Genomic DNA, 23034 nt, shown 5'->3' with positions numbered 1-23034 from the left:
GATGCTCCCTCGCCCTGTTAATGTCTCTGAGTCCCGCAACAGTGGGGGCATATATTTAACTTGTCATCTCCACTCTATTTTTATTATTTCTAAGGCTGGTACTTTTCTAACTGGCGTTATCGTATAGCTGTTATAGAACATGACCGTTGTACTATCTCTCTTGAAATTCTTCTATTAAGAGTTGATTTTTCAATGTTCTAAGTCACGATTTCTATAATCATATAGGTCTAATAATCAGACTCTTGATTTACTTAGCGGATGTAACTCTCAAGCTTCCTCTTTTCTCTCAGCCTTTATGTATGCTTTGGCTGTCTTCCAATCTGCGACTCAGGTTATTAGTCATTACATTAACCTTTTGTGGATGCTATGGAACATCCATGTTATAATCTTCTAATAATTCAAGCCTTTGTCTGTGACGTGGACTCAATTATTTCTTTTAATGATATACGAGAGTCTCCTATAACTGTAAAAATGTCAACATATATGTTGCATAGATAATACTCTGAAATCTTAAGTGCATTCATAACGTAACTTACTCTAGTTCATAGGTCGAATAAATCCTTTCGTGCATTCTCAGATGTCTTTAAACATAAGCAATTACTTTTTCTAGTTGTTCTTCCACTTGTTGCATTAATACATGGCTTATTTTAGTGCCCATGCATACTGGAGTTTCGTGTAAATCATATGATCTAGAATATTACTTTTGATTTTACTTCCCTTTCATTAGTCATGATAGGTGCCACTTTCTTATGGATTGCATACAATGTTATAATGAGAATGTTGTTACAAAATCAACAACAACAACAACCTAGTAAAATCTCACTAGTGAGGTCTGGGGAAGGTAGTGTGTACGTAGACCTTACCCCTACCCCAAGGGAGTAGAAAGGCTATTTTCGAAAGACCCTCAACTCAAGAAAACAAAAAGAGATAATATATCAATACCGTCAACATATATCATAGGAATAATAATAGTAACATAAAGACCAGAAAATAAATGAAAGTCAAAAGCAATAGCCGGTAAATAGACCCGGCACCATGAAAAAATGAAAGAGTAATGAGAACATAACATTAACCACTAGCAGTCTAAGACAAAAATCCTATCAGACTAGCCATATATAGGTACGAAGTAGAAATTAGACTCAACTACCTCCTAACCTACAACGCTAATACTCGACCTCCACAACTTCCTATCAAGGGCCATGTCCTCGAAAATCTGAAGCCACTCCATGTTTTGCCTGATCACTTTTTCCCAATACTTCTTAGGTCGCCCTCTACCTCTTCTCGTGCCTTCCAAAGCCAGCCGCTCACACCTCCTTACTGGGGCAGCCGGGCTTCTCCTCTGTACGTGTCCAAACCATCTGAGCATCGCCTCTTGCATCTTATCATCAATGGGAGCCACGCCCACCTTCTCTCGAATAACATCATTCCAAATCTTCTATAATATCGAACTCAGGTTTATATGCTTAGGTTGAAGCCTTCTTCCTTATTTTCTCAGCTAGTCTTTCGTTGTAGTACTTAGGGGAGGTCCTCTGACTCTTGTAAAGCTGTGAGCTTATTATATCATACACCCGGCATAATTTTTGATGTTCTTATTCGCCTATAATTATCCTTAGTTACTTACCTACATGCCCTTGTGCTCGTAGGGTTACTTCAGAACTCAAATTTTGATTGTCTCCGTAGAGGCACTAACTTTTATTTCTGTAACACTTATATGGTACCTTTAATTACCCCAACTCCTACTTGAATAGCTTTCAAGGAATACGATCTCGTATCTGAGAGACTGAATTTCCTATGTCGAGGTTTACTATGTTTATCTTGAATGATATGCTGATTTATTTGTGATCTCTTGTCTAGCCATAACTAGATTCTTCCTGAATTAACTAATAACTACTTGTCGGTCCATTCTCATATCTATATTCTGCGTAACCTTTCTTAGGTTATGTATTTTGTCTTAACTTACCTCTCGCACTAGCTCCTTATGTATCAACTGTCCATTCATACTTATTTAACAATTAACATCCTTCTAAAAAACCCCTACTGCCTCTTCCTAGCGATGTGCTTGCATAATGTTCTGGAGTCATGACATATCTATAAGATCTGAATAAATGCAATCTCATTTCTTTCGCCTTTTTACCGTATTCTTCCTTTACTATTCAATATTTACCTAAACCACTTAATACCATATCAAACTAGCTTCCCCCTTTAGGGGAGTACTAACATTTAATGCTCTGAATTTTTACCTATAGATTTTTTACCTCTTCATCTTTGGAGTCTTTTCATATTTTCAATGATCCTTATTCACCTTGCGGTAACCCTTTTGTACCATGGATAACTAAATTTCTTATGCACGAGGGTGACACCTAGTGTTACTGGCACACTTATTCCCTTAAACTCAACTCTGCTTACAACAACGCTTGCTAAAGGGAAGCGTCTTCCTGAATGACCTTTAAAGGTTATTCTTCTATTGTCCATTCTATTATTGCTGGAATGCAGTCTCTGAAATTCTTATGATGTTGACTATTATCGAATCCTTCGGTCCCTAATTCATGTTCGGTTTAACTTATTTAGTAGCCCATACTGATTTCTATTACTCCGGGGGTCTAACATAGCCTTTTGGTAATCACTTTGGAGTCACCAACTCATTTCTCGAAATGAGGATATGACTTTATGGCCTTTACTCTTTTATAGTCTCAAGGTCTGTCTCCTCTTGTCTTATCCTTCACTTGACTATAAACTCTATTACCATGTCATATTTTTATTTATCGTTGTCACCCATTTATCACATCTTACTCATAATGCGTCATTTACTCTTTTATTATTCTCATGATTCTCTCTATTACCTTATTCTGAAAAATTCAATAAAGTAATCTTTCGCTTTTAGCTCCCCTTGTTCCATATCATTGGCTCTTTGGGTCGCCTAACATTCTCTCTTTACTAGGGATGGGAGTCATACTAAGGTAAATATTTATTCCTTCTAGGATTCTAGTGCCTATCTTCTGAATTTTCTAAACATTGTAGTATTCATATCTGACTGTACTATTCTAGAGTGCACCACCTGGGTGTCTCACAAGGAGAACTATTATCACATTTACAATATCCTTCAAAAGTGTCAACTAATGCTAATAACCCATCCACCTTTTTAGGTTACCCTAACCCCAACTGGATTCTGATATCCATCCTTCTCTTATACTATATTTGTTAGCTCCCATAAGACATAACTGAGATAGGTGTGGCCAATTGTACATACCTCTATTAGTGTTGAGAGTAAACTAAAGATGCTTACATTTCTCTACCTAAATTATAAATACCAATAATCTTCACTAACTGGGTACCTCGTACCCTTTTTCACCTTCTTCGTTTACCCATTGAAACTCGTATCTACCTTCTGATGCTCTCATATCGTTTTTACCAAATGGGTGGATAGATATTCATACCTTAGGTCTCCTTATCAAGAAGCTTACACATTTTAGTACACACATGATCTGCTGAAGACCTCACATTTACTCATCATAAGCATGATGCAAAATCGAGTTTCTATGACTCAACTCTTCCACAACCACATTCAATATCTAACCAACCGTCTTCTTTCTAGATGTATGCATTGCTGTATTACGAACAAAATATAATTTAGGAGTATGAATTCTTAGAACTGAGCTCTACCACAGGATCTAGAGTAAGAAAAAAGAGTGACAGTCCTAAATGCCTTCTATCCTCATGCTTATAAGTGTGGTGCACAACACACCAATAAGAAAGACTACTAGATACAACTTATAGACTCTCTAAGATAGACCTGCTATGATAGCAAGTTTGTCACACCCCAAACCTAGGGAGGCGTGGCTGGCACCCGATGCCATATTCGGCTCGAGCGAACCAATCTATACATGTGAACTCTAGAGGGGTAATCCTCAACTTAGGACGACGAGGCCTACCTGTAAGAAGACAATACCATCCAAGGCTGACAAGGCCGTACATTGAAATCATCTAAAGATAATATCTAACTCACATGAAGCGTAAAAATACCCAAACATATATACATAACTATACATGCCGACGAGGCTTCCATGAACATCTACAACCAGCAATACCAAAATGAACAAATACACAAGATCGCCAAGACCACAATACTGACATACATAACATATAGGACTCATCTAACAACTTTTAGAGTTAACAGAACTGCATCATAGTCGGGACCCCATCAAATCTATATATACAAAATGGTCTCTAAAGTCTAGATATGGTAACTCTGGAGAGTGGAGCTTACCAATCAAGCTGATGTCTGGCTCTGTCTACTAGCAAGGTCTATCCGGCTATCTATCAGGACCTGCATGCATGAAATGCAGTACCCCCGACAAAAGGAAAATCAGTACGAAATAATATATCGAGTATGTAAGGCAATAGAATAACTGAAAGATGAAATTGAATTGATGTACATTGTAATATGGAAGCCAAAGAATGCTATAAGACATACTCACCTGTTCCGACTCAATGCAATGTAATATAGTGATATCATAGCTAGCCGGCCACATATAGGGCTTGGTGTCTCTCACTGACCAAGTGGACAGGCAACAGTAAACTCTCACTGATCGTAAGGCTAGGCAAATATAAATTCTCATTGACCAAGTAGCCAAGGAAATATAAAAACTCACGGACCAAGTGGCTAGGAAAATATAAACACTCGCTGACCAAGTGGCGAGACAAATATAAACTCTCACTGACAAAGTGGCCAAGCAAATATATACTCTCACTGACCAAGTGGCCAGACAATAATATCTCTCACTAACCAAGTGGCAAGGAAACAAAAAATATATGTATATAATGATATACTTCATGTATATAGTAGAATGTATGAAGGTGTGTATGTAACTTCTCTACTTTTATCCAATATCATGAAATTACATGAAGCGGATAAGAACCCCTCTCAATAAGATATGATGAGAATATTCGGGAAGATGTAAAACCTATAGAGACATGAACTCTACGATACGCGTTTCTCTTATACAATTCGTCTAACTCTCTCTTATTATGGATTCGTGCCAATGAAAGAAGGGATAGCCTTTTACATACCTTTGTTGCTTAGTCAGCGGCTCAATATATATATGTATATATTGCCTGACGTACTTAAACCTACATTAAGACATCAAAACTATGGTTAAGCTATTGAACAACTTAAAACGTATTTCTAATCTAGAAGCTCATTTCTAGAAAATTGGGCAGTACCTCCCCTATAAATTTCGGTTCCTCCCAATTCAAAATGCCATCAATAACAACCTGAAAATTGTTGCGATCAAACACACTCATGCAAGAATATGTGGTCGTCAAGTAATAGAGTAATGAGTAGAGTATCGTTCCCACGAATACTTATGATTAACTTTTGACTGATTCAAACTCAGATAAGTTATAGATTCAAGAGATTTCTCACAAAATAGATAATTGACTAATTTACTACCTAAAAAAACTATCAAGTAATGAAATAACTAGAAATCAACCACAACACTTAAGCAATTTCAGATAACAATCAGTAAGAGATGATATTCTAGGGTCACAGGTTAGCTAACAATCGTGTTGCGTTCTTGGCTTAAAATGACTAATTGATTTATCTAGATTGTTGAATGATAGAGTTGATATTACTCATAAGAATCTGTCGAGTTCTTACTCGCCTATTCAAGCTAACTTAATACCTATATGTCTATGGAATTAAGATTAACAAGAATGCATTTACACTTTCTGTATTTCAACCAAGCAAGGCAATTAGGTATATGTCTATCCTAATTGCAAATCTGTTCCCCGATGCCCAGGTTCAAGAACTTGCTCTATTTAATTCTATATGCGATCTAGAATTCCCACTTTCGAGTTCAACTCTAGATTCGTAGATAGTATTTCACTATTAGCTACTCAGCAAAATAATTAAAAACAGAATTAAATAAACAACCCAATATGATAAAATCAAATTCGTCAATTTAAACTTCAAACATCAACATTCATATATCGCCCATGACCCTAGAACAATTGGATTCTTAGACACTCATGTTCATACAATCATAAAAAATAATATTTTTAAACATAAAATCAATGAACACTATAGAAAGAATGGAAGAATTGCTCAAATCCGTGCTCCCGAGTGTTTCGCACTTTTGTTTTCCTCTCCAAGTTAGGTCACACCCTCAAAATCATGTTTATTTGTGTATTTATATCATGTAAAAACAACCCTGGACGAATATACCCTTTCCAAGGTGAAGTAGAAATTACTCTGCGATATTTGCACACACATGTCGCGCCCCGCGGCACGCTTGTGTATTTTATCAGCGAACATGCATTTTTTCTTGGCAGGCCATTTTTACACTGCCGCGTCGCGCCCTGCGGCACCCCATGCGGTGCGGGCAGTGTTAATTTCTCAGAGTGAAATTGTTTTATCTTCTTTTGACATATATACTTGGTACACGACCTTCGAAATGATCCCGGCTTAATTTATTGGGATTTTAGTCAGACTTCAAAGCTCCAAATTGATCGATTTAGCTCCAAATTAACTTTCGAACTCAGAATCACTTCCTTCAAGTCATAAAACACGTACTAAGTGTAATTCACTATCATTTAAGCTCAAACACACGTAAAATGCAGTAATTAGAGTGTAATACTACGGCTAAAACACGAGTTTCTAGCCTAGCATCAACACCCCATACTTAGACCATTACTCATCCTCGAGCAATTAAACTACACTTCACCTAGGGATGACCTTTTCATCAAACAACCTCCCTAACACACCATGCCAATAATATTTAAAGTAGACTGAGCACCATATCATAACATTCCACCCTCAAGACTCGACTCAAAAGTACCACGCATTTATCACAACCTGCTCACTTACTCTAACACAGAGGTCAAAGATGTTACCTTACCTTTGCAAATCATGTGCCCTCACGCAAACAATAGAGAATAGTTCTACTCACAATATCGTTCAAGAACAATTAGAAACTCAAGATAGAAAGAATTAAATCACTCTCAGAATCAAAATTCATGTGCAACAGAAGACGTACCATAGGCTTGCCCGTAGTGTATTACTCTACTAATCGAGCTCATTCAGTCAAGGATCAAGTAGGACTTTAATTGGTTGTAATGTAGGCTGTGGGACGGGTTGGATACATATAGATATAGTGGCTACACCTCCCTGAGCACTTTGATACATATACAATTTCACAATCCAAACCCCACTCTTATGTTGAACCAACCCCGACCTTTATACATGATAGCATCTAACTCCCCAGATCTTTAAGCATAAACTAGATAAGAAATACCATTGGCAAAAGTTCACTTTGTTTTTCCAATTTTCTACTAGTGACTCTCACAATTTTTATTTTTATTTTATTTTATTTTCTTCAAACATTGCACCTTTCTCCTTTTTTCTACAGTTCCACTCAAAACCCCAAACCAACCTCTACTTTAACTTTTACAAAGTTCATTACAATTCAAGTGCTCATGAAAGGTGAACAGGGCCAAATAGATGGCTAATTCAAAAAATTGGGTAAGGCTTGTAATGTGGTTGCCAAAGAAGCAGGATTACAGGCTCAAAGGGGTTAACTAAGATACATTCAATCATGTGGGTCACAGACATATAACTAGCTCAACAAAGAAATGCCTATATCCCTTCCTAGACTGAATAAGACTACTATTTTGCTTTGCATACACACAGGGCAAGTTCTAGACATCAAATGCATCGCACAGAATATCACAAAAACCTCACTCACATATTGGCACATAACTCACTTAGGATTAGATCTTTCCCGACTCTCTAGTAAAAGTAGTTAAGCAAAGTTATAATCACACAATCTAAGGAACTTATTTAAGAGTCAAGAATTGAGCATAGGTGTCACAACTAAGGCACTTACCAGTCATATGATCTCAAGGAAAATTAATTCTTTAAATTATCATTGTGACTCAAAATTCTTTATTCCTATAAAATAAAAAGATTTAACTACACCCGGTTCAAGCAAAACACTTGGAAAAGAGCCGCGGCACAAAGAAAAACCAAGGGGAAATTGTTACACTATCTAAAAAAATATATATAAAAAATACTTAAAATAAAAGACATATTTTTTGGATTTTCAAAATATATTTTTATTTTTTTCATATCTTTCGACTTCATCTCCCTCAAGAAACTAGTCGACGAAATCCATCGTCGGGAAGAGTTGAAACTAAACATTTAATTACTAACTATTACAGGCTGATAGAATTTAGAATTATAGTTTACAGACCATATTATCTACGAAAGCAACAAACAAATCAAACAAAACCAACTGGCTAATAGGAAAAGAGATTGCATTGTCCCTAATGCAAAACAGTAAAATCAAGAGTGAAAAGGTGACTCCCCTGAGGCCCGTGGCCTAATCATCAGCACCCTCGAAGGTGCACAAATACTCCTCATCATCGGATGGAACGAAGTTCACATCCTCATATGGTGGTAACTGTCCTCCTCTCGCCAATCCCAACCACTGCTGAGTGACAGCAGAAAGGGGGTGATCTTGCTGTAACTCCTCTAAGTCGGTCTCCCCCCTTTCATAGCGAAGGCGGAAGTCAGCAAACACCAGCAGCAGTGTCTCTTCAACACGAACAAGCCTCTAGTCCGAATTAACAGCAGCAGCAGGAGGCTCTATCACTGACGTGACATCATAGGCCTTGATAGGATATGTCACTGGGATGGTCCGGTCATAGTGAAACCCCTCCTCTACAAGGTCGCCCGCAACAAACCGAGAGATCATACTCGGGTAGTATAGGCGGCGGGCCCCAAGTGGTCGCACTTTAGCCATGTGCGACAACATGATTTTTCCAATATCCAACTGCATCCGTGTCAATAAGGCATATATCAAACACACTTTCAGCCGTGGGATATCAGTGTCACTTTAAGTGGGCATGATTTTGGCATTAATTAACTGCAAAACAACCCTGGATGGATGCTGGAATGTTCCCTTCTGAATGTCCTTGTGGAATTCATTCCCATCTCGCGTCCATGCAACAGAAGAGTCAGCGCCACAAAGCTGTCGGCGGATAGCCGGATAGTCTGGCCGACGGAGAAACCTCTGAAAGAGCTTGTGGGAATGCTCTGTGAAGCCCATAATCCAATTGATCACTTTGGAAGAGAATGGAATAACTTTAACTCATACTCGCACTTCGTACACAGCATCCAGGTTGGCCTCAAGTTGCCAGTTGGCATAAAATTCCTTGACCAGGTTCACGTTCACCGCATCACCTGGACAGAACAAACTGTCAAAACCCAAAGCCCAAATGTTGTTGTATATCTCACTATATTTGAGGGACAACTTCCCATCGTCAATAGCAACCTCAGGCGCTGGGTTCACTGCAGGGACAAACGTCTTGAACCAGTATCGAGCATGGGCTGGGACAGCCCAAATACCAAATTTGCACTCTGGCACCACATCCGCATCAGGATCAATGCTCTCCTCTTCCTCCTCCACTGGGGCGGGGGGAGGTGCCAACCTACCTCCTCGACGGCTACTAGAGGAAACCTTGGAAGAACCTGTATTAGAACGTTTGCTTGGGCGGAGAGACATTGTACCTGCACAAGACGAACAATGTTAGCCACAACATGTAAAACAAAGCAAGATCAAACGGGGTAACCACCCCACACTTATGTTATTGGAATGTTCACAAGTAAAATATATATCGGGGACTCAGACTACCCCATTGGAAGTACGCCACAAGCAATCAGCAGTCCACTTAACCACCAACACAACATTCCAACACAAAACCACAGATAACACTTGTGTAAGAGAAACAATTAAGAAGCTAAACTAGTAATCACGAAAATTAAAAAACAAAACAAACAATGAAAACAAGAATTTAGTCTAATTTACTACTAACAAATTAAGATATAATACAACACTACACAAGCACAATAGCATGAATCGGACACCTCATTTGGCACCTAGCAACACATGAGCATGGGGTGGTCAATCAATTAGAACTTGGGGCTAACAAGTTAAAGTTTCACAGCATAAAACATGGCATCCCACCCCATACTTATCATCAAGCATTATATCCCACAAAGCACTTCGTTTCTCAATTTGCAATACTACACAATTTTATGTCACTTAGACATTTCAGCAAACACATTGTAGGCATATCTTGCACCTTTTTATTGTCAATTCAAATTGGGGTAGACTCACCATACAACCAAAGAAAATTCACCTCACACCACAACCATGACATCACTACATCTTCACAATAACATCAAGTTTACAAATCTTTTTTACCAACTTCACTAATTTTCGGCTATAAGGGCATCCCCTACCAAGCTTCAACATAAATTAATTCCACACCATCAAAACACAACAATAATCTCCGTAATCACAAGAGAAGTGAATACTTCACAAGTTAAGCACCATTTTCAACCATAATAGGCAAAGCAACTAACAAATTGCATAAATAAATTTACCTAGGGTTTGGTTCAAAATAAACTAAAACTACTTAACTACTACAATCCACTACTAAAATAAAAGAGATGAGATGAGAGGAATGCTTACCTTGAAGATGAATAGAGGGGATTGGAAGTGTGTGTGTGGAAGGAATTTGAGAAGAAGGAGAATGGGGGAATTGGGGAGGGTTAGAGAGGAGAGAGTTCAGAGACGGAATGAAGAAAAGGTGGGGAAAGAACAGGTATTTTGATTAAAAGACTTATATATATATATATATATTGTTAATAACTTTGCACTGCCGCGTCGCTGGGAGCGGCACCCCATGCGGCGCGGTAGTGTATTTTATCAGAGGCTCGTTTTTGTTTTATCATGAGAGCCATTTCACCTAGCGCGGCGCCCTACGCGGCACATTAGATTATTTTTGACAGAGTCCGCCTCGTTTTCGATATTTAGCTCACAGGTTGCACCCCGACTCTATTATGTATTTATTTTATGTCCAATTCATGCTTGTACCTGCCCAAACAAGTCTCACAACTCCTAAAATCTAATAATCCTAAACTATCATTATCTAAACTATTCTAAACAAAACAAAAAAAGGGTAGAAGAATAAAAAAACAAATTGGGTTGTCTCCCAACAAGCGCCTGATCTAACGTCGTGGCACGACTCAACACATTTTCAAGCATTGGCCAAGTCTACCGAGGTCTTGTGACGTGCAATGTCACCACCCAATAATGTTTTACTCTCTGCCCATTTACCAAGAAGGTACTACTTGAGCTCGTATCACGCAATTCCACCGCTTTATGAGGCCTAACACTTACCACAACGAAATGACCTGCTCATCGAGACTTAAGCTTTCCATTGAAAAGCTTCAACCTCGAATTAAACAAGAGAACTTCTTGACATGGCTCAAACTCGCGATGCTGGATATGCTTTTCATGCCACCTCTTGGTCTTTTCCTTATACAATTTGGCATTTTCATATGCGTGCAATCTAAGCTCATCAAGCTCGTTGAGATATAGTAATATCTTCTCACCGGCTAAGTCCATATCCATATTTATCTTTTTAATCGCTGGGTCCTCCTCTTGCAAGAATTTAACTTAGAGATCCGAGATCGAAAAGGGACAGAGAATCAAGTGGCTGATCACTTGTCCAGATTAGAAAATCGGAGCCATGTAGCTGAAGGAGGGTCAATCAAAGAAACATTTCCTGATGAGCATTTATTAGCAATGACCTTAAGTGAAGCCCCATGGTATGCAGACTATGTGAATTTTATTGCAAGTGGGGTGACGCCACCAGAATTGATACCCGATAATAGAAGAAGGTTCCTACATGATGTGCGGCTCTACACGTGGGATGAGCCATTCCTATATAGGCAGTGCGCAGATCAGTTGGTACGAAGGTGTGTCCCTGAGGAGGATATGAATGCAATATTGCATGACTATCATGCTTCACCATACGGAGCTCATCACGGTGGGGATAGAACCGCCCGAAAAGTGTTATAATTAGGTTTCTATTGGCCAAAATTATTTAAGGATACACATGCCTTTGTTAAAAAGTGTTACATGTGCCAAAGAACTGGAACAATCACGAAGAAGCACGAGATTCCTTTGCAAAACATTCTGGTAGTAGAGCTTTTTGATGTTTGGGGGATTGATTTTATGGGACCGCTCCCATACTCTAATGGTCACAGGTACATCTTGGTGGAGGTCGACTATGTTTCTAAGTGGGTGGAGGCCATTTCTCTTCCTACTATTGATGCAAAGGTAGTGGTAAACTTTGTAAAGAAGCACATATTCACATGCTTTGGGACTCCAAGAGTGTTGATAAGCAACGAAAGAACTCACTTCTGCAACAAATTGTTGAATAATGTTCTAGCAAAGTATGGAGTTAAGCACAAGGTTTCCACTACCTATCATCCCCAAACGAGTGGTCATGTGGAAGTGTCAAACAAAGAGGTAAAGCAGATTCTGGAGAAAACATTAAGTGGAAATAGAAAGGACTGGGCCGGGAAGCTGGACGACGCATTATCGGCATATCGAACTGCATACAAGACCCCAACCTGAAGATAACACAGAGTACTCCAAGTCCCGTTTCATAATCTGCTGCAAAAGCTCGATACTCAACCATACTACGGACTCGAGATCCTTAGGCACCACACTTTAAAAAAATATTTTTTTTGAACCTACTAATACCATTATTCTTAGGAACACATTGGACGGGGCTTACCCATTTGCTATGAGAGATTGGAAATACAATACCTTCATCAAGTCACTTAATCACTTCTTTTCTTACCACCTCTTTCATGATTGGGTTTAGGCGACATTGTTGCTCTACACTTGGCTTGTGTCCATCTTCCATGAGGATTTTATACATGCAAAAAACTGGACTAATGCCTCTAATGTCAGACATCATCCACCCAATTGCTCGCTTGTGCTCACGTAGCACTCTCAACAGCTTTTCTTCCTGTAATTTAGATAAGTCAGAAGAAACAATAACAGGTAAAGTATTAGAACTACCCAAATAAGCATATTGAAGGTGAGAGGGCAGTGGTTTAAGCTCCAAATTTGGAGCTTCTTCAATCGACGGCTTTGGAGGAGGCCCACTTGGCCTATTTAGGGGCTCAAAGGGGTGTAAGCCCTGCATGTAAGCACATGATGCATCTAGGATATGCATTATCTCCTCAACCTCATCATCAATCTCCAAGCTATCGAACAACATGCGTGCTTTCTCTAGAGAATCTTCTAGATATAAACTTGTGTCAAGAAGTTGTTCATCCACCTCCACAACAAATATCATAGAGAGCTCCTCATAATGGCGGGGAAGTTGGATCGCCTTGTAGACATTAAAGATTGCTTCCTCATTGTCCACCCTCATAATCATTTTTCCCTATCTCACTTTAATAATTGCATCACCAGTAGCCAAGAGAGGTCGTCCCAATATGATTAGAACTTGTTCGTCAGCCTCATAATCTAGGATAATGAAGTCCGCTGGGGAGATGAATTTTCCAATTTGTAGCAACATATCTTCAATCACTCATTCAGGGTATGCTATGGACCTATCAGATAGCTGCAACATCACAGTGGTTGCTCTTGGAGCTCCCAGACCCAATTGCTTGAACAAGGACAAGGGCATCAGATTTATGTTTGCCCCCAAATCACAAAGCGCATGACCCACATCAATATTACCAATTCGCACAGGGATGGTGAAGCTACCAGGATCCTTAAGCTTTTGAGGAAGCTTGTTTTGGACCCTTAAAGTGCACTCCTCAGTAAGTGCAACTGTCTAAAATTCAGTCAATCTCCTCTTGTGAGCCACTATATCTTTTATGTACTTAGCATACTTTAAAATTTCATGAAGTATATCTACCAAAGGAATATTCAATTGAACCTGGCTCAGAATAGAGATCAATTTGTTAAACATGCGATCATCATTCTTCTTCTGCAATCTCTGGGGGAAAGGTGGTGGTGGCCTTGCATGTACACTGGCTTTGAACTTGTATCATTTTTCTTTGACTCGTCTGTTGCCTTAGGAATCAACTCCCCCTCAGGTACAAGCTTGTCCTTTATCTTTTTTGGCACTTCCTCTAGTTCCCTCCCATTTCTGAGTGTAACTGCATTAGCTTGAGGGGTTCTTCTCTGTATCAATAGAAAAGGCACCTGCATGTCTAGTATTTTGATTCACTGCTAACTGCCCTATTTGCCTCTCATGATTTCTGAAATCGGTCATGAGCTATTGATTGTCAAGCAACAAATTTTTCAGCAAGTCATTCGTACTCTCTTCTATTTGTTGGGGTGGCTTCTGAGTTTGATTGAAATTTCCTTGGGGCCTATAATGATTCTGATTCGGCTGATTTTCGCCCCATGAGAAGTTAGGATGATTCTTCCAATTTGGATTGTAAGTGTTCCCATATTGTGCATGATGATTCATCGGATCTCTGCTCTGTTGCCCCACATAGTAAATAGATTCAGGATTCATGGAGCATATGTCACTCGTATGACTGTCACCATAGAGTTCGCAACAAATAGACATCTTTTATACATGTTGCATCTGTTGTGTTTGTTGCATTACCATTCTATTCATCTGATTTGCTAATTTTGCAATATCTGCTCTCAAGACTAAGAAGTCATCAAGCTCAATCACCCCTATTTCTTTATGTTTAATTGCTCTTCATGAGTCTCTATCTCCTTGCCAATTATGATCATTAGCAGTGAAGTTATTTAGCAAGAGTTGGATTTCACTGTATGGCCTCGCTATGAAACTACCCCCCACAAGCTGAATCAAGGGTCATCTTTGATGTTTCGTCTAGCCCATCAACAAAAGTGTGAGCCAACACCTCATCAGTCTGACAGTGATACAGACAGTCTCTGAGTAGCTTCTTGTATTTTTCCCAAGCTTGACGAAGTGTCTCTCCATCCCGTTGTTGGAACCCAAGAATCTGGCTCCTCAGCGATTTTGTCTTCTTAATGGGGAAAAACTTGATTAAGAATTTCCTTGCTAGATCATCTTAAGTGTGGATTGAGTTCGTAGGCTCCTTTTTCAACCATTCCTTAGCTTCCTCCAACAATGAAAAGGGAAACAGTGTCAGCCTGACATAGTCCTTGGAAACGTTCAGATAATTGTAAGTGTCTGTAATTTCCAAGAAGTTCTGGATGTGACTCTGCGGGTCTTCATGAAATAGACCCACATATTGCCCTGTGGAATTAATCAGTTGTACCATGTACTGTTTGAGTTCAAAATGCCCTGTGATATTAGGCCTCACAATAGCCTGAGTCATATTAGCAAGATTGGGCCTCGCAGCTTCTATCACCAGACGCTCTTCATTACCTGTCATCTCTATTGGCTGTGGTTGAACTGCGATGTCCAACTCTCTTTCTATTCTAGTTCTAGCTTCGACTTCCTTCCTCACTCTGTGAAGTGTTCGTTCAATTACGGGATCAAGAGGAAAGAGGTTGTTTGCGCTTTTACTCCTCCGTATTCAAGAGAAGATTATGCGTTAACACAAATAAGGCAAACTGAATATTAAAACATGAACAAATAACTAATAAAAGCTTAACTCAGTCAAGTAGCTAATTTCTAAGACCCCGGCAACAGCGCCAAAAACTTGTTGCTACCAAACATACTCACGCAATTATACGTGGTCGTCAAGTAATAGAGTAATGAGTAGAGTATCGTTCCCACAAAGACTAATAATTAACTTTTGACTGATTCAAACTCAAATAACTTATCGATTCGAGTGATTTCTCACAAAATAGATAATTGACTAATTTACTACCTAAAAAGAACTATCAAGTAATGAAATAACTAGAAATTATCCACAATACTTAAGCAATTTCGGATAACAATCAGTAGGAGATGACATTCTAAGGTCACGGATTAGCTAACAATCGTATTGCGTTCTTGCCTTAAAATGACTAATTGATTTATCTAGATTGTTGATTGACAGGGTTGATATTACTCATAAGAATTTGTCGAGTTCTTACTCGCCTATTCAAGCTAACTTAATGCCTATATGTCTATGGAATTACGATTAACAAGAATGCATTTACACTTCCTGTATTTCAACCAAGCAAGGCAATTAGGTACATGTCTATCCTAATTGCGAATCCGTTCCCCAATGCCCAGGTTCAAGAACTTGCTCTATTTAATTCTATATGCAATCTAGAATTCTCACTTTCGAGTTCAACTCTAGATTCGTAGATAGTATTTCGCTATTAGCTACTCAGCAAAATAATTAAGAACTGAATTAAATAAATAACCCAATATGATAAAATCAAATTCGTCAATTTAAACTTCAAACATCAACATTCATGTATCACCCATGACCCTAGAACAATAGGGTTCTTAGCCACTCATGTTCATACAATCGTCAAAAATAATATTTTTAAACATAAAATCAATGAACACTAGAGAAAGAATGGAAGAATTGCTCAAATTCGTGCTCCCGAGTGTTTCGTACTTTTGTTTTCCTCTCCAAGTTTGGTCACACCCTCAAAATCGTGTTTATTTGTGTATTTATATCGTGTAAAAATAACCCCGGACGAATATGCCCTTTTCAAGGCGAAGTAGAAATTGCTCTGCGATTTTTTCCACACACACGCGCGCTTGTGTATTTTATCAGCGAACATGCATTTTTTCTTTGCAAGCCATTTTTACACTGCCGCGTCGCGCCCTGCAGCGCCCCATGCGGCGCTGGCAATGTTAATTTCTCAGAGTGAAATTGTCTCATCTTCTTTTGACATCCAGACTTGGTACACGACCTCCGAACACGATCCCGACTTAATTTATTGGGCTTTTACTTATACTTCAAAGCTCCAAATTGATCGATTTAGCTCCAAATTAACTTTTGAACTCGGAATCACTTCCTGCAAGGCATAAAATACGTATTAAGTATAATTCACTATCATTTAAGCTCAAGCATACGTAAAATGCAGTAATTAGAGTGCAATACTACGACTAAAATATGAGTTTCTAGCCTAGCATCAAACAACAACAATAACAATAATACTATAGCCACATTATACCATCAACAACCAGCAACTCAAGCAATAGTACAACAAACGGCAAGCTTGGTTTACGATTAAACAAACTATAGCTTTAAACCCCTTTTCTTTCCAGAATTTGTTAACAACATTAACCACAAATGTATTCACTTATTCATACTTATTTTCAGCCACAATACAACCTTAAGAATAACCAATAACAGCCCAACAATATAAATTAACAATATCCTAAAGGAAACTCGTACATAACTTGAGCGCTCGGCTTATAACAAATAACACAACTCTTCCCTACACTTTTATTTCCTTTAAACTTCATATCAGCAACATCAACATATCATATATAAGACATTCTCATAACTCCAGCAGCAATATTAACATCACAAGAACACCTTAAAACAGGCCAACATCATATAACAACTCAATGTCCGATTCACGGTCATCGATTCACATGTTTTAGCTTTAATAGCTTAGCCAAAACATAGATGCACTCAATACAAGATGAAGAGGGAGATTATTACCTCAAAACAATAAGGAAAACCTGAATCCATTCTTACTTCACCTTGAAGAATCCTCCAAATCACATGCAAAGAGAAGGAAACGAGTAACAAAATCTCTACGAACTTTTCGGGGGTGAAAACATGTCATAAACTCATATTAGCTGGGGCGGTAGGGGAACCTTTAGATAGTTATTAGGAGTATTTTGGGTCTGATTTGGGTGAGAAATATAAGTTAAAACGAAGTGAAGTCGCTCTTTATGTCGCGTCTCATTTTCTCTCGAAAGCGGGTTTCGACATGTGATAACTCTTTTAAGTGGGTATTAAAAGAGAAGAGTCGCCACCTAAAGATTTTAAGGTGTGATAGGGCACCTATTTGAAAATAACTCTATTTGACTAGTCAACGCTATCAAAGATCAGGTAAGGGCTCAAATTATCTCAAAGAGAAGGTGTTAGGCACTCTTCGAGGTCTACAGTTGTGGGTCCCGACCGAAATTTATAATATGTGGATTAGATAATTAAGCTAGGTAATCAAATAAGCAAAGAAAGATGTAGAAATTGAAAACTCTATTATAACATAAAAAATAACTATATGACTAATTGATACAAGTCTTAAAAAATCACAAAGAGTACAATTGTGTCGATCTATGACTAAGTGTGAACAACAAGTATATAAAAGGATAGGGGAGGTCCTAATTTTTTTAGCCTAAAGTATTACCCCGTGCAACATAAATAATGCTTCGCAACTCCCTTGATGTAGGGGTTGCTCATATTATTTAGCGGGCACAGACTATCATCTCCTGCTACCCAATTACTATATTGAAGTTATTACTTAGAGGCGCTCTAATTCAATTCTAAACTGTATCCTATGCGTGCACTACTCGTCCCATGCCTATGGTTCAGGAGGTTTTGGACCTACTATTAGATGGTTCTAGACCTCACTTAGGTTACTCAAAATGATAAAACTAGGCGACATTCAAACATATAGGACTGCACACAATTGCAATGAAAGTTTCAAGTTGACCTCCACACGTAAGCACAAAAGCACGTGATCAAATTCTTATATTAGGCAGTAGACAATTTCAGAATTAAGACTTAGAGTCATTAAGTCCTATAGGGATGATCTCTAGGTGATTCTGAATTCCAGCATCGTGCAAACAACGTGTTATTTCTGAATTCGGAGATTATAGGTATTACAAACCTTATAGGCATAATCTTTAAATTGTTTATGCAATGAGGCAATAAAACTGTTAGAAAGCTCAGAATTAATAGTGCTGATTTTATAGATATGCGTCTTAAGCATGCGACATTGTCCTATAGGTATGATTTCTAATAGTTACATAATTAGGCAGTGAAACAGTTTTGAGAGTCCAGCATTAACATTGTTTATTTCATAAACGACTTTCTAGGCGAGTGAGAGTATCCTATAGGAAGGATTCCTAACATTTGACAATTTGACTTGATTTTATAATACTTCAAACCTATAGGCACGTCATCTAAGTGGGACAGTACAAAAGTAACATGAAGCAGTTGACCAATTATTAAACCTCATAGTCATGGTATCTAGATTAGCGAAAATTTTGCATTATTTTATCCTATAGGCATATTATCTAAAAACGTTGAATAGTAGACATGGAAACCAGTATAGCATATTTGACAAGTTAAGTCAAGTGTGTGCGTGATTCCTATATGCATGGTTCCTATTGGTGTGCAACAAATAGGGCATGCTAGATGTAATAGCAAATAGAACACATAGACCCTATAGTCATACTTTCTACCATTTCGTGCAAGTATTAGAATACCCCAGCCTCTTTTATTAACTCCCCATCATTCGTTATACAAATTATTACAGCTCAAAATGGAATAACTATATGCCTAATCATAAATATAAAACAACCCAGCAATGCATCTGGGCCTTCAAATGGCTTCAAAATTCGGACAAGCCCATATCCCACGCACAGATAGTGTGCTCGAAACTACAGTACCAAGAACCAGATTCAGCAGTCCAGGCTTAACAACAAAATAATTCTCTTTCCCATCCATTACCAGTTATAGATAAATTAAAGAACGAATGGCAACTCATACAAACCCCAAATCACTAATATAACTCAAATTCTAAGGTGGAGCACATGCTTATTTGGACCCTAATACCACAACTAACAAAAGCAAGAATTCTACACGTCCCAGGGTAAGACACACACTTGAACATCACATAAGCACACATAAGAGGTAGAGAGTATGCAGAACACATATACTGGACATATGCAGTGCTAAACATAACTTAGATTTGTAAGTCAGTTTGTGACAAGCAGTAAGTATTTATAAGAAAACTTATTAAGAAATTAAAGATCAACAATATTGAAAACTCTGCACAACAGCTAATTAGCAGGCAGGTATCTAATTCTGAGAATGCAAGTCTATAGCAAGTTCCATTGTACATACCAAGATAACAATAGACATAAAACTGAGCAAACTAGCACTAGCAAGCATGGCCTATAGAATAGTGTTGTGGCAACCAAAATGGTAGTAAGACATGAAACTATAGTATAGTGTTGAGGCTTGCAAGTAGCATAGAAATATACAGTTTGAAAGGTTCAGGATTCACATTGACATGATCATTTTAAGAAAGTAAGTAAGTTGAAAGTTGTATGTATGAGTGACTTAGCATGAAGAGGGAAAAATACATTTGGGAACAATTTCTGGGAAAATATGAATTACTAGTAAGTTTTAACACAAGAATCCAAAGCAGAGTATGAAGATACACTCTCACCTGGCATTGATCAGGTTTAACATTCGAACCAGGCAAACATACAAAGAGCAGGAATTACTTTAGTTAACTACTCATGATTCTAAAAGTAGAACCTATATAGAATTAGGGCATTAAAACTACAGAGAGACATTAAGGCAAACATGATTGAAAACAAAGGTAGCACAATAGAAGGATCACAGAAGTTCAAGTAACATTTAAGAGGGCCAGAGCTTTATTGCACCTAGAAAAGAACAAGATACCCATCTAGAAGCTTTGGACATAGGTAATATCAGAACACACAGAATGGTAGAAGAAACCTCATCGAGACTGACAGTCAGTAGAACATGTGATAATCATACAACATTAGAAATTTCATAAACAACAGGGAAAATGAGGCAAACAATAGTGGCACCCACAATTCACATAAGCATAATCATATAGGAGGGAAGTAATTTGATTTGTAAAGATAAAGAACACTAACCAGTTGCAAAGATAAACAAGCAAAAGAGTGAGGAACTTAACATCTCAGCAGTGATTCAGCAGCAACAATTGAAGGAAGACAATGAAACCTCAAATCCCCAGTGCTTTAGAGTTCACAAGAGCCTCGAGAAGGGCTCCGAGCAGTGCTTGCACTGGAAGAGGTCGTTTAATAGTATTATGGCCTAGGCTTTCAACCGGCCAAGAATTCAATAGTTTCAGAAAATATTAGAGTGTAATAGAGTAAGTGAATGAGTGAAAGAGGAGAATAGTGAGAGTAATAGCAGTAAAACAAAAATGAGGTTCCTTCAAAGGGGAAATTGGGGAGGGGTTATATAGTGGTAGAAATTGAACAATCAAACATGGAAAACAATAAATCAAACACGAATAAATCAAAATTTTAAACCCTAGTTGAATCCAATGGCCATGAATCTGATCGGAAATGCAAGAATCGTTCATTGTAGAGTATATATAGATGAAACAGCGGTCAGATCTTTACAAAATTAGAGCCAAATCAGGCCCATCCTGAAAGGTAGCATTTACCAAAGTTAGGTAAATACTAAGTAACACCATGAACGCGTGAGTAGTAGCAGAATAAGGCAAGAGAATCATGAAAGGATTCCATATTGGGGCCGGATTCAGAGAGGATTTAGAGATACAACGGCTAGGGATTGTAAAGAAAAAGAGAGGAATAGAGAGAGCAGAGGCGCTGAAGTGGGGAATGGGTCTCTAGGGTTAGTGGGGAGGGATATATGAAAATGAGTCAGCTTAATTTGGGTCGTTGATCATTTGAGATCAACGGCCAAGATTGAAAGGAGAGCGGGCGGGTTAAAGTCGGGTCGCAACCAGTTTTTGAAGAGGGTTGTTTGATCTTGGGTTGTTGAAGAGTGAACTGGAGATGGACAAATATTTTGGGCTTGTTTTTTGTCCGAAAATTAGCCTAAAATTGGGCTAAGACTTAAATACACAAAAATATTTAAATAAAATAATTAATAAATAGTAAAATATTACTTATGCAATAAAATGATTGAAAATAATAATTAACATTATAAAAATATAAAAATGCTATTTTAGCATGAATAATGTAATAAATATAATTAGGCATAGCTTATAGGCTATTATTGTAAAATTATGGAAATAGCCTTAAAATATAAATATAATTATATAAAATAAAGTAAAAAATATTATGAAATATATATGTGGAAGAAAATAATAAATTTGGATGATTAAGTCATCATAAAATAATTTAAAGGGGTAATTAATATATATTCAAGTAATTTAAATGCAAGAAAATTAATTTTAAAGCTTTAAACATTACGGAAAATTATAGAAAATACTTATATAACTCTTGTAAATTGGTGATGATGCAGGAATGATATTATAAAAGCATATATGACATTTATAAAAACATGAGGAAAAAATTGGGTATCAACACTTTATACAACCTGAAAGTTTCCACTGCCTCAAGTGGATCTCAAAGGTAGATGTTTGCGTAGTCTCGCGAAAATGTGAATATCTCTTTACTCCGATGTCGTATCGATGAACAATTTAATGTATTTAAAACTAGACTTGTAGACCTTCAATTTGGCGGGTGTATGACCCCATAACTCCAAGTATATTGGGAGAAAAGTTCAGTGACATTAGACCAAAACTTTAGTAAAATTATGAAAGTAACTTGTAATAACTTTTGCCGACTTTTGTTTTACAAAATGTTTGACTTCTACACATAACATACGAATAATATATGATTCAATTACCTTAAAACACAACCTCCTTTGAATATTAAGCACCCCTAATTTTACCCAAAAAATACGGGTTATAACATCTTTGATTCGTTTAGCCTCTAACCCTCACGATACTTCTTTAACACCTGTTTTAACTCATCATTATTTTTGTAAAGATCCTTAAACCCTCCGGCTTATATTGATTTACTTAAGACGCATTCCAACTTGAAAGTACGTGGCGTAACAATTTACTCATTACACAATTGTTTGCTTTTTTTTGGGGGGGAGGGGAGGGGGGGGGGGGGGGGGAATAGGATAACTCTTAACTGAATTGTAATTGACCGGAGGAACTCAAACGTGTGACACTACGATTCAGATTATGACCATTTAGCCATTGGTTGTCGTTGGGCAATTATCCTATTCTAAGTAACCAAAAAACTAGCAAATTTAATTGTAAAATAAATTCAGTTCGAATAAGCAAATCTCAATGACATGGAAAATTCATTCGCTTATAGATTTCTTCATTCCGCAATTTGAAGCAAAGCGCGAGAAGCTTGCATACCGGGCTTTCGGAAAATACCCGATCTAGTGGGTCTGGATAGTATAATATAAGATTTTACACGTAAGAATTGGGCCTCTGTTTATCCTTTACTAGGCCAATT

At 37.8% G+C, this 23034-nt stretch overlaps 1 protein-coding gene across 1 annotated transcript; it reads right to left on the bottom strand.

The window, feature by feature from the left end:
* Window positions 1-13461: 13461 nt before the first annotated feature.
* Window positions 13462-14090, bottom strand: LOC138895796 (uncharacterized). Its single transcript, XM_070180528.1, has 2 exons — window positions 13909-14090; window positions 13462-13678 (listed from the first exon to the last, which is right to left on the bottom strand). The coding sequence occupies exons 1-2, from the start codon at window positions 14088-14090 to the stop codon at window positions 13462-13464; spliced, it is 399 nt and encodes a 132-aa protein (XP_070036629.1).
* Between the last annotated feature and the right edge of the window lie 8944 nt (window positions 14091-23034).

Source organism: Nicotiana tomentosiformis, chromosome 7, assembly GCF_000390325.3.
Source record: "Nicotiana tomentosiformis chromosome 7, ASM39032v3, whole genome shotgun sequence".
In the NCBI taxonomy this organism is placed as follows: domain Eukaryota; kingdom Viridiplantae; phylum Streptophyta; class Magnoliopsida; order Solanales; family Solanaceae; genus Nicotiana; species Nicotiana tomentosiformis.
This window is presented reverse-complemented; position numbering and strand designations above follow the sequence as displayed.

Excerpts from the sequence above, each read along its gene's own strand:
- LOC138895796 (XM_070180528.1), bottom strand. The coding sequence starts at position 14,090 with ATGCAGGTGCCTTTTCTATTGATACAGAGAAGAACCCCTCAAGCTAAT. Across the intron at positions 13,679-13,908 it reads GATACAAGTTCAAAGCCAGT|GGTCCAAAACAAGCTTCCTC; the intron begins GTACATGCAAGG and ends GTGCACTTTAAG.